Source organism: Vulpes vulpes, chromosome 15 (assembly GCF_048418805.1).
Source record: "Vulpes vulpes isolate BD-2025 chromosome 15, VulVul3, whole genome shotgun sequence".
Lineage (NCBI taxonomy): Eukaryota > Metazoa > Chordata > Mammalia > Carnivora > Canidae > Vulpes > Vulpes vulpes.
The window spans coordinates 100,872,385-100,891,305 of NC_132794.1; the positions used below are offsets into that span (position 1 = coordinate 100,872,385).

Sequence of the window (18,921 nt, forward strand, 5' to 3'; positions counted from 1 at the left end):
AACCTAACACCACCATTGCCATGGCTCTCATGGTTGACATTACTATTTATTCTAGTAAGTGGAGCTCCTAAACTTTAGCTCTTCAGGAGTCTAGTTCTTTGATTGTCAAATGTATGACACAATTGTAAATATGTTGAAGGCAAATGCTTATGTGTGTGTGTACAAGTGTGTACTTGTGTGTGTGTGTGTGCACAAGTATGTATATGTTCCTGGAGTTGCTTATGAGCCTCAGTATCTCAGGAGACATTCTCATATAAACAGGCAAATTAAAAAAAAAAAACAGGCAAATTACATTAACAAGTGATTTGAGAGAGTAAATGAAACAAGGGAAAAGGTCCCACTTTTATAGCTGTTAAAGAAACTTAGACAAAAGTACTAACTTTTTAAACTTAGCAAACCAGAAGGCATATGAAAAAGATACTATTGAATGACTACTGCTTGACGTGGTGCTGATGGGAGAAAAGTCCATTCTCACAACTGCTCTGCATCATGGTATTTCACTTCAGAGACTCTATCCTAAGAAATATTCTGAATTTGAAATTAGCAATTTGGAAATATTTATCAGAGCATTATTTCAAGTGTCAAGCTTGGAAACAATCTTAATACCCACAATGAAACAAAGTCATTGCAACAGTGCCCTTCCTCCATTGGCCATAAAAGGCCACTGAAATCTATACAGAAAAGAAATAATAACATGGGAATTTTTATATCAAATGGAGGAAGAAAGTAGGATCCAGGATATATCTTTGGAATGAGCATAATCCTGTAAAACTATACAAAGAAACTATGAAAATCAATATCAGTGTTAATAATAGTGTTTAGGTGATAAAATCATTGACAACTCATATTTTGATTTTTTTTCTACATTTTTTATGAGCATACATTTCTTTTATTATAAGGAAGCTCAATCTAAGATTATCATTTGACATAGGCTGTTTGTGTTTACTTATGGGCTTTTACTTGTTCACATCATGTGGGTAGTTCATACTCCTGGTTTTCTCCAAATGCCTGTTAACCATGGAGGTCACATATTCCAATATTGAACCACTCTGAATGTTTCAATGCATTTCCTAAATGTTTCGGATGTAGTTTGTAAGACTCTGCCTTTGAGAATGGAGTCCTTACTGCCTTTGACTTTCCTTGACACATAAGAGAAGCTCAGATCTTTACTGAATTTCTCCTCCTTTGTTCCTTGTCTCTTCCTAATCTCTTTTTACCTTCTATGATTACCAAAGGATTTGCAGCTGGCACTGATTTTTCTTTCAATATTACGTTTTTAGACAACGGGCCTTGTTTGGGATATAGAAAACCAAACCAGCCCTACAAATGGCTGTCCTACAGGCAGGTAAGTCATGCCCATGGTTTGGGATAGATTCTTTTGTTAATGTGGTATTCTGGGTTATTTGGTCTCTTTGAGGTCTTGACTGCTTCCCCCCCACCCCCCTTCTGTCTCTCTCATAGGTGTCTGATCGCGCAGAGTACCTGGGCTCCTGTCTCTTGCATAAAGGATATGAGCCATCATCAGACCAAGCTGTTGGCATCTTTGCTCAGAATAGGCCAGAGGTAAGCATGCTCAAGTGAACTCCAGAAATAAGTCAAGGCTAGGTCTAAAGACTTAAACCCCACCCCCAAATCAGCACTCTGACACCTGCTGATGATGACTTACCAAAACTATTTAAAGCCCTGCTATCCTTTAAATATTGTCCTCCTGTAAAGAGTTACAGCTCAAGGGCCTCCTTAATCCCTGCTTGAATGCTTAGTGCTCTAAGCTGGTAACTGGATTTCTCTTATTTCCTAGCCCATAATGATTCACTTTAACTCAGTCTCTTTGTTGTATGAGGAAAATAAGAAGGCTGTGTGGGGCTATTGTGGATAGCTTGTGGATATTGTAGAAAGGAAGAGGCATTTGTATTAGAATTGGAACTTGCATGCTGTATTTGAACTTGTCAAACAAGGTACCCATTGCTACTGAGACTGGCTGTCCCCATCTTTCCACAGGGATTTAAAGCAGATTTTAGACATTGAGATGATTGGAATTAAGCTTTAGTTAAGTCATTAGACCAATATACTTAGACAAAGCCTTTGTATGCTTCACAGTAGTTGGATGTCCTATGCTCCCTAGAGATAGTTGCGTCACCAAAGACCTGAGAGCGCACCAGATGCACTTTTAGGCAAATCTACATAATCCACCTTTGTGACCACCCGGCCTCAATAAGAAGAGATATCCTTGATTCTAGTTTAGGAACTTAATGCCAAACCTAGTCTATTCATCTCCTTGGGCTGCCATAACAAAATACCACAGACAGGGTGGCTTCAACAATGGAAATTTATTTTCTCATGGTTCTGGAGGCTAGAAATCCAAGATCAAGATGTCAGCAGGTTTGGTTTCTACTGAGGCCTCTATTCTTGGCTGGCAAGTGGCTCCTTCAAAGTGAGTCCTCACATGGCCTTTCCTCTGTCATCCCTGGTGCCTCTTCCTCTCCTTATAAGGACACCAGTCATATCAGATCAGGACCCCATCTATATGACTTTATTTAACCTTAATTACCTCTTTAAAGGCCTCTAAAAAGAGATATCCAAAAGCAGTCACATTGGGGGTTAGGGTTTCAACATGACTATAAGGTTGGGGGTTGCACAGTTCAGCACATGACATCTAGACGGACACCTAAGGCCCACTGTTAGCAGATTCTGATCATCTTTCCAATTTGTTTTGTATTATTCCTCATGCCTCTTGATGTATACACAGTGATGTTGTACTATCCTTTCTTCATCTGCTTCCTTCTTCTCCGAATGCCTGCTCTGCCTCCATCTTCATGACCAAATCTTACCAGTCCTTCAAAGCCCTGCCCAATTTCCGTCACTTTCCCCAGAGCAGTCCCAGATGCCTTTATGACCCCTCCCCAAAAGAGTTTTCTCCCTTCTTACACCTCTGTAAAGTTGGGGCCCTGGGTAGATTGGTCATTTGAGCATTCAACTCTTGATTTGGGCTCAGATCATGATCTCAGGGTTGTGAGATCAAGCCCCATGTCGGGTTCCACGGACTCTCTCTTCCTCTTCTTCTGCCCCTCCTACACCCCACCTAAGAAAAATATCCTTATAACTAGTGGTTTCTATACCTTTTATGGATAGAACTTACCACGCTCTACCTTTGTATTTTGGTCCTTTGTATTGTAATCATCTGTGCTTAGCTTATTTCCCTGATTTAAATGTTCTCTATCACATTAGCAGTGGAAGTCTCTAGGGCCCCCAGGTGATTTCTTTTAACACAAAGGCATCAAATAAGCATTTATTGGCTGAATGATTGAAGTAATACTCTTCCTTTTCAAAGCATTCTTTAGTCCTTACTTGAGCTTTTCTCTATACAGTGGATCATCTCCGAGTTGGCTTGTTACACATACTCCATGGTAGCCGTCCCCCTGTATGATACCTTGGGAGCAGAAGCCATCATATACATTGTCAACAAGGGTAAAACTTTGCTATTAAATTATAACTTGATTTTGTTTTAATGCTGTGTAATTCCTCAACATCTGCTTGTGTTAGCCAACTTGGAATGCTATGGCCAGAATTTGCTGAAGTCTTTCCTATCTTGGAGTGCCAAGGATATAATTTACAAGGAAATTACAAAAAGGCCAAGCAGGGATATTCACAGATAAAAGGCTCAATGAAATGCTCAAGGTGGCATAGCATGACAATAGAGTCTAGAGATAACACAGCTTACTTTGGCCACACTGGATAATTGGTCATAGAGTGGGTGACTAAGTCATTTAATTGACTAAATCACTATGAAACCACTGATTTCATTTCCTGTTGTTGTAAATTCAAGTCAGTACAATTAGCCAGCATGTACCAATGTCCATGGTGGATTTGTAGAAAAAATTACCATTGTTAGAGAAACAAGGACAAGTTCAGTGGTCAAGTAACAGCCCGTTCACATATCTAAAATCTTACTTTCTGTCCCAGAACTTGTAGGGGAAGTGAGTAGACCCATTGGGACTATAGACACAATCAGAAGTTTTAAATTTTTATAAACAAGTATAAAAAAAAAAACATGCTAACATATAGAATCATAAAATGCCTGTCTGCTAAAATCCCATTTGTCCCTTCTTTTTCCTTCTACGCCCTACTTCCCTTCCCAACAGAAAACACATTAACAGGACCACACCTGAGTGATCCATGTGTGTTGTCAGTATTTTTTAGCAAAAGGAATTTCGTTATTCTAGAAACTGTAAACTGTCTGGGCAGCATGCATGCAAACTATGTGCTTCTGTTTTGATTAAGTTCATTTATTATTGATGGAATTGCTTCAGGTTTTGCACATTATACACCTGATTTGCAGGTGTAATCTCCTTTGGATACCCACTAGCTTTGAAATTTTCAAAAAAAAAAAAAATCTCTCCCTCCTTGCAAGGCAGTCAGGTACCTAGTAGAGCAAGGAGGTGACCTCCAGCTCTGTTTTTGCTTTCAGCTGATATCGCCACAGTGATCTGTGATACTCCCCAAAAGGCATCAACCCTGATAGAGAATGCGGAGAAGGGCCTCACCCCGGGCCTGAAAATGATCATCCTCATGGATCCCTTTGAGGATGACCTGAAGCAAAGAGCAGAGAAAAGTGGAATTGAGATCTTATCTCTGTTTGATGCGGAGGTATGGGCTTTAAATTCAACTAGTGGCTTGAAGGCTGGCCTGACACCAGGGGATATACACTCAGGACATCTACATGAGAGCACAGGCTGTTGTCTGCCTGCAGTGGCAGGAGAGGAGTCCATGAGACTCATGCTGTGAAGCTTTGAGAATAATGTCCCTAAAATGATTCAGAAGCCATGTCAGAGGAGAGGGTCTGTGGCCAATGGGAACAGACTTCTAAGCAGAGGATCTATCCATATTGATAGATATATAGAGGTCTTGGAGTCAGGTTGCAGGGTTTGTATTCCAGCTCTACATCTATTAGGTGACCTTAGGCAAGGTGCTCCACGTCTCCCTCTTCCCCTCTCTAAAATGAGGCTGAAATAGTCCCCACCTCGCAGATGGGTCGTAAAGAGTTACATGAGTTCATCTATATAAAGTGTTCCAAATAGTGATTGGTATGTAGTAAACCATGCAATGTCAACTATTTCTGTTATTCAGAAAGATTTAGTAATGGTTCTAAATGACTAGACCTCAGAAGTACAATGGGGAGTTTGGACATCTGGAATCTACCCTCTTGAGATTGACGTCCTAGAGAAAATTTATGCTCCTCCCTCAGGCTTCCTCTGTGCTGGAATGTTGGCTTCCAGGTCTGATCTAGGTTAGAATTTTGATTCTATCACATAAAAGTGAGGTGTTTGCATAGAGAAGAGAGAGGGCGGTGTTTGTCGTATGTCTTTCCATCATAACTAATGACCTCCTTTCTTGGCTTCCTATTCATGTAGAATCTAGGCAAAGAGAACTTCAGAAAACCTGTGGTAAGTTTTTTTTTTTTTTTTTTTTTCTGCTCAAATGTCAGTCTTGCCCTGTTCAATTCCCAAAGCTCTTGGTAAGTTAACCCTTGTGCTTCCCCTCTCTAGCCTCCTAGACCAGAAGACCTGAGTATCATCTGCTTCACTAGTGGGACCACAGGTCAGTGTGCATGAAGCTGTCCCAGAGGCCCCTGGTTGGTTAAAACACATAGCTTGAGTCACTGAGCACTGGTGGGCTGGTAAATATATCCTATAATGAACCCTATCCTTAGGATCTCATAACCTAGAGCTTTTGAGTATGGATGCCCAATAGAAAAACCTAAGTATAAGCAGGTACATTTCATTGAACACACTGGGAAGTGTTTACATGGTATGGATTTCAGGAGCCATTCAGATGGCATCAGGAAGTCAACTTTCTTCCCCAAGCCCCCACTCTCTCAACCTGACACCACCAGAATAGTTTCACTCAATCAAGGTGACCCAGGGATAGTTCTACACAGATCAGTGTGTGCCTTACCCTATCCCAGCCATTACTTTTCTATTAAAACTCCTAATAGCTTTTGATAATGGCCCATGATGACCTAGAGTCACATCCTCCTGTCCATTGTACCCGTTCATGATGAGATAGTTAGGTAATATAGTTAGGTCTGAAGTCTTAAAAACTGCACAAGATGAAATTACTTGGATTTTTGTTTTTGACTGTTGCAATCTGAGATTGTGGCTGTTACCCTCTGTGGTAGTAGAAGGCTAATAAAGGTGTCAGCAGTAGTGTCTCTGGGTGCATTAATCATTTATAAACAGAGTCCTATAGCATTCATAAAAGGGCACAGTGACAGGAGAAACTCTTGGCTCTTGGGAACAGAACCAATTGAACACATCTTCTTCTTTCATAGCCAAAAGCTACCTATTAGTTATCTAAAGGATCTTTCTCTCCATGTCCTGTTTCCTACAGGTGACCCTAAAGGAGCCATGCTGACCCATCAAAATATTATTTCAAATGTTTCTTCTTTCCTCAAATGTATGGAGGTCAGTGGTCAATTGTCAAAGAGGTCTTCATTAAAATGTAAATCTGTCATAAGATTTTAATCCTGATGTAAGAGGAGTCAGAGACTAACACAAAACAAAACAAAAACAAAACTCATGATAAAGGCCTGAAGAAGGGACAAATAGTGGTGTATCTTTGTCCAGAGGACTGTGCATTTTCAAGCCTTGGCCTTTTAGAATCACTGCACATCTCTACACTCAGTGAAATTAAGGGGCACCTCTCAGAGTTATACAGTGCACCACCTGTACAACTGGGTGTGGCAGTCCTGGGAAGGAGCAGTTTTCTAAAATTAAAGAAAAAATTTTGAGATACAATTAACATAACACTATATTAATTTCAGATACACAACATAATGATTCCATATATATGTTGCAAAATGGTTCCCACAATAAATCTAACATCCATTATCACACATAGCTATAGTTTTTTTTCTTGTGATGAGAATGTTTAAGATCTGCTCACTTACTAACTTGCAGATATGCAATACAGTATTATTAACTACAGTTAATGGGAGTTACTTTTAAGTCTCCTTTGGAAGAGAAAGTTGGCATTAACACAATGTCTCCTCCTTGTTCTAATCTACAGTATACTTTCAAGCCCACCCCTGAAGATGTGACCATATCCTACCTGCCCTTGGCTCATATGTTTGAGAGGATTGTACAGGTGAGTGTCCTAGGTTCCCAGCACATATGTGAAAAGGTGGTCTTGACTTGCTAGTTCCATGTTTATTCCAAAGGCAGCTACACATTTCCAGTCCTTTCTCTAATGGGAAACCAGTAGGCAGGGAGCTGGCACAGCTGAGTCCAGCATTACTCCTAACTTGCCGCAAAGCCTTTCTCACCATGTCTGTGTATGTCCAGCAGGACAAATGCTTGCTCCTGCTCTCCCACGGCGTGCCTGGGAATGGTGAAGTCCTACCCAGGGGCTTACTATCCACTCTTAATTTGGAGCCAAGATAGGAAACACTGTTTTGTCTTTTAAATTTTACTTTGGTTAGGATTTTTTAAAAAAAGATCTCGAGTTAGAGAACGGGAAGTTAATCACGGAAGGACAGAGAAGGAGCATCTGATAGGTAGGATGTTCAGTGTCGTGAGGTAGAGCTGCTCAGGGTTGTGTGTGTGCCAGAGAGCCGCCTTTCTGTGAGTAGATTCCAGGCTTTCCAGGCAGCTCTGAAGCTGATCTGAGAACTGAAAGTAGTGTTGGCTTTCCAAAAACATGTGTGGTTGTAAGAGTGGAAAATCCCCTCTCTGCTACCCATTTAAATACCACTTCAACCAGTTTATCTGTGGACGTGTGAAGTGCCAAAATCAACAATTCAGTTCAGTTGGGCTAAAGTATTGACATCTGATGAATAAAATATCAATTCTAATAAGCACATTTTTTTTCACATTTTAACACCTCTGAAACTGAGATGGTCGTGCAATTGTAGGCATGCTGCAGTTTGACTGGCAGTGTTTTCCTTAGTGCTACGTAATGAACCCTCTCTTACAAAGGACAGCTCTCAGACTGTCCCTCCGAGCTGTAGGTGGAGTAGGCTGGGTCCTAAGTCTCACGGCTGGTCTTACCTGTCCTGCCACCCCAGCAGCAGTGAGTTTCCAACCTGTCTTGGGGTTAGGCTGCCAGAATTCTGGGCATCTAATGTTTGTGGGGGAGGTGCTATCCAGAGAGAAGTGCCCATGAATGTCAACCTCGTTCCTCAATTCTGTCCAAGACAGGCCCTAACTATAGTGGACCTTTGGCTCTGAACCCTGTTCTCTGGTTTTGCTTTTAGGCTGTTATATATTCTTGTGGTGCCAGAGTTGGTTTCTTCCAAGGAGATATTCGGTTGCTACCTGAGGACCTGAAAACTCTAAAGCCCACACTTTTTCCTTCTGTGCCTCGACTACTCAACAGGATCTATGATAAGGTACCAACCTTGGTTCTGCTGGGCTGGCCCTGAGATTAAGCCTAACTAAGGCTCTGAGGGACTCCATCTTTCTAGGAAATTTTTTTACTTCCACCCCCCACTCCCTACAAGCATCCACTTATAGCCACATTCACAAATGGCAACTGTGAAAAAACATCATAAATGAAACCCCTTTCATCTGGATATGATCACTTGGACCAGATCTGGAGAAAGAGCTCAATTAAGAGACTCAGGGAGCCCCTCAAAATTAAGCTGAGTCACTGAGGGGTTACTTTAATTTCATCATACCTACTGACTATTGAACTTCTTAATGAGGTACCAGGTCCCACGGTCAGCATTTCATATGTGTTCTGTCATTGAATCCTCATAAAAACATAGGAAATCACATCTACACTTATTATTGAGACTGAACCTCAGAGATTAAAAAACAAAACAAAATAACTTGACCAGAGTGACATTCAGTAAAGGGTTGGGCCAAAGTCATATTGTCACAAAGTAGTTAGATTAATCACTGCTCTGCTTTTCATTACAGTCTACAACATGGTGATTTTTCTAGCTTAGTCACTTATCTTGCATTCATTAGCTGAGATTCTTCCATAAAAACATGACAAATACTCTTTCCCTTTATTTATCAATCTTCAGAATAATGAATTGGTGCCCCAGTGATCTTCTCAAATGACTGAGATTTTTTCCTTTTAATATTATGAACTGTGATTTGCATAATTTTATGCTTAATCCATTTCAGTCATTCTTTGTGATCTCCAAATTGTCCCACCATGGAAGCTGGGAGCTCCATCAAGCTGTTCATGTGTCCTTTTGACATAACCCTGGTAGTTTCTGATAGCTTCCCTGCTTGTGACATAACATGTCCCAATATTATCTTGTATGTTTTTCACCCAAGTCTTGGATTGTCTAATCTTTCCAAGGAGCCCTTGTAACTGGGATATGAACCCAGGCAAAATAGTAATAGAGCCCAGGCTCTTAAGCATGTGTTTGATCGTCTTATAATTCCATAGACCTAGGAGCCCTGAGGCCCCGAGGAAGTAACATGTGGCCACTCTTCACATGCTTTGGAGTCCACCCATGAGTTCTAGCTCTCTCCTTCACACCTGTGAATCTTAAGATACTATGCTGGGACTTCAATGATGGGACAGACAGCATTCTAGAGCACGGATGACCCTGAGACATTGAAAGTGCTGTTTTTAACAGAACTGTTCACAATCCTAGTAGCTCTCAACATGCTATGGAATTATTTGGTGGTTGTTATGGTTTTTGTTCATGTTGTTAGACATTTTTACTTTTATTTTTTTAAAAAGATTTATTTATTTGTGAGAGAGAGCATGAGCAGGAGGAACAGAGGAGAGGGAGAGAGAATTTCAAGCAGACTCCACATGAAGTATGGAGCCTAATTCAGGGCACGATCTCATGACCCTGAGATCATGACCTGAGCAGAAACCAAGAGTCAGATGCTTAACCAACTGGACCACCAGGCTCCCCAGACATTTTTACTTCTGATAATTTTTTGTGATATGGTGATACTTAACATAGAGTTTACTTCTGCCACTTATTTTAAAAACGGAGGGCTTTATTAGTGTGAGGCTCCAAATTCCAGCTCTTGTCAGTGACTTATTAGGAGGAGCTGTCTTGTAAATAATTGAAGATAAATCTCTTAAGGTTGAAATAGTTATCAGGAATGACAGGATTCTAGCAACATTTGAGTGTAGATCTTGGAGAAAGCTGGTGAGACATTGATAAAATGATGGTATAGGCACGAGTAGATGCCTAGAGCTGACAGCACAGTTGGCATTAGCGGGTGAGAATGAACAGCTCCATCTAGCTATATACTCAGAAATGGAAGTATAAATATGGAATATGGCTAGCGAGTTCTCTCCCCATTTTGAACTGGAAAAGAACTTTGCTTTCCTTTAATCTGACTTCCAATAGGATGGAGTCCCAAAGACCAGAATATGGGGTTCAGGATTTAATTTTAGAAGTAAGGGGGGATTTCAAGTAGTACTTGAAGCTCTCCTTTGGCAGGTGCATGGTTGATTAGTCAGTGAGGCAAAAGTACAGGAGTCTGGTGAAATAATGTGAGCTGGTAAAATGGTGTCAGAATAAGCCCAAAGGGAAGAAATAAGTGGGAAAGTCTGTTGGGTTTTGTGTGGTGTGGCTAAAGGAGCTTTAATTATGGAGAAAAGTGGTTTTTCTCTAAACTTAATGTATATAAGCATCAGGTATTGTGGGGGTCAGGGGAGGTGGTGCTTGTTTAAAAAAAAAAATCAAACCCCTAGGTCTTTGATCTATTAACTCAAAAGCCCAAAAGGTATTACCCATTGAGCTTTTTTTTTTTTTTTTAATCTAGTATTCTTAGGTGACTTTGGTAGGCAGATATTGACAACATTTTGAGGATATGCTTTTCTCAGTTGTCAAAGTTGCTTGCCAAGGACAAGAAATCTCCATACATATATACTCAGTACACTTATGTCTTAGTGTGGCCATAGTTTGGTGGAATCATCATTATTTAGCACCCAGTTCATGAATGAAAGTCACTTCTTTGTGAAGCAAGAAGTCACTCTTGCTCACTGATAAATGGCTTTGGTGAGTATCCAACAGGTTTCTAACTAAGAGGAGCTATCATCTTACAGGTACAAAATGAAGCCAAGACACCCTTGAAGAAGTTCTTATTGAACTTGGCTATTTCCTGTAAATTCAATGAAGTGAAAAAGGGTATCATCAGGCGTGACAGTATTTGGGACAAGCTCATCTTTGCAAAGATCCAGGTAGGCTGGTTGGGGCCTGGACAGAGCCAGGCAAATATCTGGGCTTCCTTATAGCTTATCATACTTTGCCTTTTCTGATGGCTGAATGTCTCTTTAATGGTGTTTACTTACTTTTTGAGATCTCTCTTGGACAATTTTGTCACTGAAGGAAATTGGTCAAAAAGTAAAATATAGATTTTACTCAAGTTCTAGCACATACTCTTATTCTCGTAGGTGGTCTGTTGAGAATATATGTAATGATGTGAAGGGCCTGAGAATATGCATTATCTGAGGAACTTTTTAAAAACTGCAGGTGTATAGTGCCAGCTACAGATGATGGCAACAATAGCAGCTAACATTTTGAGTGGTGTTTCTCAATGTCAGGCCCTATTCTAAGTGCTTTGTAAACTAACTAGTTTAATTCTTATTAAAAAAAAAAAAAGAAAAAAACACTGGTTAGGCTGTTCTATCCATTTAGCAGTGGAGGAAATGGAAGCCAAGGGAAGAGATTTCAACAGTTCTTTTGTTTCTACTGCACAGGCCACCCTTGGAGGGAGAATAAACTTTGTGGTCACTGGAGCCGCCCCCATCTCCTCTCCAGTCCTGATGTTCCTCCGGGCAGCACTGGGATGTCCGGTAAGCCAAGTATCTTCTTTGAAGAAAGCTTATTTCACTTGGGCACAAATCTCACTCTTTAAAAAATGAAGACACCCTTTAAAAAATGAAATCAAGAGAAAATAATCCTATAATCCTTCTTTATGCATCTGTGTATAGAAACCTTTATATCAACTGGCATCAGGTCTAAAATACTTGTTAAACCATATCCCATCAAGATTGGTCCTGGCCAAATCAAGATCTACATCATTTTAATGGTTTTGCAGTATATTATTGGATGTACCTAAGTAACTAGTCCCCTACTGATCAACACTTAAGTTGCTATTTTTTCTCTATTATAATCAGCGAAGTGATCGGGATATTTGTATATCCTTTACATTTACGCAATTATCAACTTGGGTATTGAAATCACTGCAAGTAGGCATTACTGGGCCAAAATGTAGGAATTTTCTTTTTAAGTTAATGTAGATTATCACACTTCCCTCCAGAAAGATCTTGTCTTTTTTATACATTGCTGCAAATAATGCATGCGATCTTCTTTCCCCACATTCTTGCCAGTGTCAGGCTTTCTCAGTCATTTATTTTTATTTTTTTTTTCTCAGTCATTTAAATCTTAACCAACCAGATACATGAAAAATCTCACTGCAGTTTTGTTTCTTTTATTAACACCGACCATTTTTTCTATCACTTATTGGCACTTGTATTTCTTCCATGAATTACTCTATTACTTTCTTACAGAAAAATGGCTCGATGAGAATTTGGTTATTTTTCACATTGTTTCCAAGAGTTCATATAGTAATAATATTTTTTTAAATTTTTTTTCATATAGTAATAATATTAATCTTTGTCTTGTTAGAAATATTTTTCCTAATCTCATCTTTTTGCCTTGTATATTGCTATATTAAAAGTTTCAAATGTTTATTTCACCACACTGATTAATCTTTATTTGTGGTTTTTGAATTGCTTACCCAGGACGCCCTGACTCCAATATTCCATAAGGCTGCTGTCATTCATGTTTTCTGATAATCTTATGGTTTTACTTTTTTCCAATGAAGTCTCTATTCCATATGAAATTGCGTACAGGTACTTGGGCATGGAAATTCTCGATTTTCTCCCTCAGATTTCTAACTAGTTCATCCATTTGACCAACATGCACAGCATGAAATAGATGACCTGTCCTCACAGAGTCCCCTTAGGTATATCCACTATCAAAAAAGATTCTGAACTGATGCCAAGGTCAGAGGTCCTCTACTCTTTCAAATTAGCACCCTCTTGGCCATTCTTCAGACTTTCATTTCTCTTAGCCCCTAAAGCCAGTGGATCAGTAGGTTCTGTTGCCACACCCTTCCCAGAAACACCACCTTCTCCATCTCTACAAAGTCTGCCTATCACAGCCCCTACCCCACTGCAGTAGTTGATGCGACCTGTTTGCCCCACCAGCTTGTCTCCAGTCAAGGTTATCGATACTCTATACCAGGGGCTGGCAAACCACAGCTCAGGCCAAATCTGGCCAGTTGCCTCTTTTTGGAAGTGACATTTTGGTGGAACATAGCCATACCCAATCATTTACATGATGTCTACAGCTGCTTTTGTGCTACATTGGCTAAGTGACTCAGAGCCCAGAGGCTCACAAAACTGAAAATATTTACTATCTGGTCCTGTAAAGAAAAAGCCTGCCAACTCCTGTTCTATATCACAGCTGAAGCTATTTTCCTTAAAAAGCAACAACAACAACAAAAAAAACCAACCCTCCGCCCTCCAGAAAACAAACAAAAAACACTGCTCACTTCCTTAGTGCCTTCAGAAGTGCTCCATTTGCCCAGCCTCAACTTGAAATGCTACCTTTCCTGAAGGTACAGTAGAAATTTCTATACTTTGCTCCATCTCTGGAGCCTTTTGGTTTTCGACTGCATCCAAGTTGTAGAGATTTTACAGCTCAGGTGTGGGTCAGAGGAATTAGGACACCAAGTATTTTCCAACCCTGAGATCTTGCTTTCCTCATGTCTTGCCATTGGGCCTTGTTACCACACCTCATGCTTTCTCTTAAGTCTCAAACCCTTCTTTTGTTTCCCCAGGTGTTTGAAGCTTATGGTCAAACAGAATGCACTGCTGGCTGTACATTTACATCACCTGGGGACTGGACATCAGGTAGGTTCTCCACCTACTGGGAAGATGCAGCGGTTGGGAGAAGGGTTCTAACTGAACTGGGGTTTAGGTTAGATGACCTCACTGCTTTGGACAAGTGTGACAAATGCCAAACTCAAGTTTAAGTCCAGACGTTTCTATCTTGGCTATCCAGCATTGACATCAGGTAGCTTTTCAGTCTTTTTCTTTTAGAGTCAATCCATAAATATCTCACAAACGTGCCTGGAATTATCATTGTTTTGTGGTTCCTCAGCTGATTCAATGTGGTGTATTCTAGGGCATGTTGGAGTCCCCCTGGCTTGCAATCATGTGAAGCTAGAAGATGTACCTGACATGAACTACTTTTCAGTGAACAATGAAGGAGAGGTGGGTAGATTATACTCTGTAGTCATGCCCAGACAATCACGGTAGAGATGTTTATGTCACAAAGAGCACGTAGCTGTGATGTGAGCAGACTTGGGTTTGACTTGAAGTGCCCCTGCTGGGAGGTGCAACCTTTGCCACTCTTAACCATCCTCTGCTTTCTTGTGCAGATCTGCATCAAGGGCAGCAATGTGTTCAAAGGATACCTGAAGGATCCTGAGAAAACCAAGGAAGCTCTGGATGAGGATGGCTGGCTTCACACAGGAGACATTGGTCGTTGGCTCCCGGTGGGTGCTTCTTCAAAATTTCTAGGAGCTTCTGCTGTTGGATTGAAAAGATTATAATATGCAAGATGGGCAGAGATGCAAGTAGATTAATTAGCTGAGGCAGCTGGAAGGGTTGGGTCTGTATCCTATCTGTATCCTACATGGCTTGTGGCATCTTCATACTATAAGGAGGAGAATAATACAGCTGAAGAACTTAGGTGGGAGATCTGTGGTCTAGTCCCAGCTCTTTCATGGACCAAAAATGTAATTCTGAGTAAGTTTCCACCCTAGAGTTAGAGAGGGCCAAGCCTTATTAGTCACTTCCAGATAATATCCGTTAGACTGAATTGAAGGATGATTTCTGGTGTCAGCCTTCTTGATGGTTCCATGGTTGGTTCATCCTATTGTCCTACTTCAGAGGTGTGATCATGTGGCTTGTATTTGCCATTTGTCCCAGTTCTACAATTCAAATCACTAAGAACCTAAGCCCTTGGACCAATTAACTCAGAGAAATGAAGCCGCAAATGACCTCTGGTAGCTGGTCAGCCCTACCAAGCACAATTATTGACTTGCTTGATCAGCATTAGGACAGTGAAGCTACCTTAGCCTGCTTCAGGATTTAAGAGGACTGATACATTAAAGGGAGTCAAGGAGAGGGGAGATCTAACTAATTCAAAGTCTTAGTAAAGATAACTCCTTCCCTATTCCTGAGAGTTCTGGAAATGGAATAATTGGAAATTAAGTAATTGGAAATTCAGAGCTGCCAAGTTTCTTCCCTGGATGAGGCAATCATTTCTACAACTTTAGAAGGTCCTGGGGATGCTTTCTGAGGCTGCATAATGACTCTCCAAAAGGACAAAACAGTATAGACAGGTTCTTGCTGGAAGCTGCTCCCTTTCTCTTTCCCCAAAGCCAACAAAGAGAAATGAAAGCGTGCTCAAAAGTCTCTAGAGGGATGAAGTTTACAGAAGGAAAATACCTGTGACTTTGCCACTGACCTCACCCATAGGGCTCAAAAACACTGATACTGTTATCTGTTTCCCATAGAATGGAACTCTGAAGATCATTGACCGTAAAAAGAACATTTTCAAGCTGGCCCAAGGAGAATACATTGCTCCAGAGAAGATAGAAAATATCTACATCAGGAGTAGACCAGTGTCACAAATTTTTGTGCACGGGGACAGCTTACGGGTAATATACTGTATTAACGATAGCCATTTTCAGGGACAGGCCATGCTGGTTCCTGTAGCTACAAGAAACATGTATAGGTGGGTTGAGGATGAGATTTGAGCTTATAAAACCAAAGAAGTGAAGTCACACTCCAATCCTCAAGACAATACATAGGTTATAAAAAAAAAAATTATGATGGAGTCTGTGAACAAGTCAATGGAATTGTTACAATGGTTCTTCTAAAGGGTAACAATTTAGTAACAAAGGTCCTCATGTCACACTTAGTTCCCAGTACAGTGGGAATTCCTCTGGCACAATAAACTATTTTGTACATATTGTGCTTACACTTAACTTTTGGGGAGTGTGTAGGGGTTGGAAAAAGAACAGAGATGCTTTAGGCTTAATGCTGAACATCATTTCCTATTGAATCATCAAATTTAATAGAACATTTTTGTAAAAATATATTGAGTAGGAAAATGGAATCAGAATTCCATAAGGGTTTGAAATACATGGTGAGAAAAGAATGTATAGGATATAAAAGACACTGTATTGAATTGAGGTCTTGTGAAGTACCTACCACAAAGATAGAATCCTGGTGTCTTCATCTGTTGTGGGACACCACAATCCCAGCTCTCACATGCCCTCATGCCTTGTTTCCTTTCTATAGTCCTCCTTAGTGGGAGTGGTGGTTCCTGACCCAGAAGTACTGCCCTCATTTGTAGCCAAACTTGGGGTTAAAGGCTCCCTCGAAGAACTGTGCAAAAACAATGTAAGTCTTGCCCAAGAAAGTTCTATGCACACCCATGGGGCCCATTGTGGGAGAGCAGAGGCCTCACCAACTTAAGCATGAATCATGCCTTCCTCTCTTGAAGAACAGACTTTTCTGGCACTTGGGATAGGTGGCTGCAGCTGAAATAGATTGACTGGTTTTATTTGACTGGAGGATAGAATGGGAAGTTAAAAAGAAACAACAAAAACAAAACCCTCTCTTCTTTTTATAGTATGTTCATTATGGGGGAAAAAATTGGAGAATAGAGATTCAAAAAATGTCATTCAGAGGAAAATATCCCTGTTAACATTTAGATTTGCCTTTCCTTCTCATTATTTTTTTTTTTTGAGCTATATTAAGCATTAGACATGCTTGTACATACATATGCCTATATCTGGCTTTTACCCTGATGAGCTTTTGTAGGCATTTTGAATTGTTTCATGCTTAGCCTTTCATTTGGTCTTTTTTTTCAAACCAGCCATGCTTTAAGTTGTGTGTTGTATTTTTAGAATGTAAGGGAAGCCATTTTAGAAGACTTGCAGAAAGTTGGGAAAGACGGTGGTCTTAAGTCCTTTGAACAGGTATGTACTACTGATGTAATCCTGGTCTCTCAAGTCATACTAAAGTTTTAATGTTTGCATTTAAAATAGAGTTTCAATGTAATTCCCAAGGTATTGATTTGAGATTTTGTACCATTAACTCATTAAGTACAAATGGCAATGACCTTTTATACTTACTTGTACAATCCTCTTTTTGCCATTTATTATCCATTCTCACTTCTTTCCCAAATTATCAGTTTGGGGAAATGGGCATGCATTACTGTTGTCTATCCTCCCACTTCATCAATCCCACTTGTATCAACTTCTTTACATGGCATGCAGAGGGCTCTACGAAGAAGTCTGAATCACTAATAAACGTGTATGTATGTGTGCATCTTCTCTTCCAGGTCAAAAACATCTTTCTTCAACTAGAGCCATTTTCCATTGAAAATGGACTCTTGACACCAACACTGAAAGCAAAGCGGGGAGAGCTTTCCAAGTACTTTCGAACTCAAATCAACAGCCTGTATGAGAACATCCAGGAGTAGATTAAGGTACTTAGAGCTGGAGGGGGCTCAGAGGGAGCCTGCCTTGTAGGAATATGTATTAAAAATGAATTTTCTGTTCATTTTCTGTCTTTCCTCCTGTTTTTTATTTTACCTACTAAATTAATAAAAACCATAGTCTGGAGTCTTTTTAAAAAATATTGTGAGAGTTATATGTAAAAGCTTGGCCCTGAACTAAATAAATCTTGTCCTTCCCATCTTAAATGTTGCTGATATTTAGGTTTTTAGATCTTCAACATGCCTTTCTTCAAGGTCCATTTGTTATTCTTTGCCCCTTCCTCATAACTTCTAACCTTTAAGTGACCACTAACAAGCTCAAGAACCAGAGTGACTTCTTCCTTGCTGTCTTACAGTAAGCCTACCTTATTCACAGTCCCAACCCTTAAGCTTTCCAAGGTTTAAATTACGAGACCTTTAAGTTTTAAAAAGCTGATTACAATTCATGTTTTCTAACTATTCCTCAAAACCACTGAAATTCTTAATCAACTTTTAACCTATTACTAATATCAATCATATCTGTGAAACTAATTTCTGTGTACATGAACATGTCTACAGAAGGCAAGTTTGATTATACTGAACATTTCCTAAACTCACTAGTTTTTCTGACTTGGGAGAATTAAAAAGTGAGGTCTATAACATGTCCAAAAAGAATGTTTATTAAGTGTTTAATCTACAGCAGTATCTGTAAACCTTTTCCTTACAGTTTGCTGCTAAGCCGGAAGCTCTGGGGGAAGGAGTTTAAACTCACGTCAAGTGCACTTTTCCATAAATGAAGCTAGCTAGAACTGTGGGAAAAATAATCTGAACTGGGAATAAAAGACCAATGGGCAAGCATGAAACGTCCACAACAGGATTGTCTTCTGGGAAGGAACTAACTGATCTCTTCTCTGCTGGACTCCAGTTCCCTCCATGCCTTACCCCCAGACAACACACGTTGCTTCCACTTGTAAAGTCTTTAAAATAAACTACTGCAAATATGTACACTGTGGTGTGTGTGTCCTCACAGACTATGATAAGAATCAGAATCCGCCTTAGATGAAGACCACTTAGCAATCAAGTAATCCAGTGGCTCCCAGACTGGAGTCACTGGAGGGGTATACAGAGATCCTAGAAATGACTGGGTGCGTTCTGGCTGAAATGTAGCCTGGGCATAGGGATTGTTAAAAGGCCCCTAGGTGATTCTAGTACACAACTAAGATTGGTGGCTATTGAAGGCAATGTGGAGAGGACCAGACCTTCTCATCCCCCAGCTGTGAATATTAAAACAAATACCAGCTGAGCCTAAACTCCAACCAAGCACACTATTCAGTTTCCTCCTTTACCATCTTTGTTGCTCTCGTCTT

General features: G+C 40.2%; 1 protein-coding gene across 2 annotated transcripts in view; it reads left to right on the forward strand.

The window, feature by feature from the left end:
* ACSL5 (acyl-CoA synthetase long chain family member 5) overlaps nt 1-18,559 on the forward strand; it is a 41,943-nt gene extending 23,384 nt beyond the window's left edge. For both annotated transcript variants that reach the window (XM_025993595.2, XM_025993587.2), the window contains exons 4-22: nt 1,281-1,345; nt 1,462-1,563; nt 3,366-3,465; nt 4,466-4,644; nt 5,409-5,441; nt 5,544-5,595; nt 6,388-6,461; nt 7,066-7,143; nt 8,252-8,386; nt 11,032-11,166; nt 11,686-11,781; nt 13,836-13,908; nt 14,183-14,271; nt 14,439-14,555; nt 15,582-15,725; nt 16,372-16,473; nt 16,983-17,054; nt 17,420-17,566; nt 18,282-18,559. In XM_025993595.2, the coding sequence (XP_025849380.1) occupies nt 1,281-1,345; nt 1,462-1,563; nt 3,366-3,465; nt 4,466-4,644; nt 5,409-5,441; nt 5,544-5,595; nt 6,388-6,461; nt 7,066-7,143; nt 8,252-8,386; nt 11,032-11,166; nt 11,686-11,781; nt 13,836-13,908; nt 14,183-14,271; nt 14,439-14,555; nt 15,582-15,725; nt 16,372-16,473; nt 16,983-17,054; nt 17,420-17,560 (1,787 nt within the window). In that variant the 3' untranslated portion in view covers nt 17,561-17,566; nt 18,282-18,559. The remainder of the gene's footprint in view (nt 1-1,280; nt 1,346-1,461; nt 1,564-3,365; nt 3,466-4,465; nt 4,645-5,408; nt 5,442-5,543; nt 5,596-6,387; nt 6,462-7,065; nt 7,144-8,251; nt 8,387-11,031; nt 11,167-11,685; nt 11,782-13,835; nt 13,909-14,182; nt 14,272-14,438; nt 14,556-15,581; nt 15,726-16,371; nt 16,474-16,982; nt 17,055-17,419; nt 17,567-18,281) is intronic.
* The last annotated feature ends 362 nt before the right edge of the window (nt 18,560-18,921 follow it).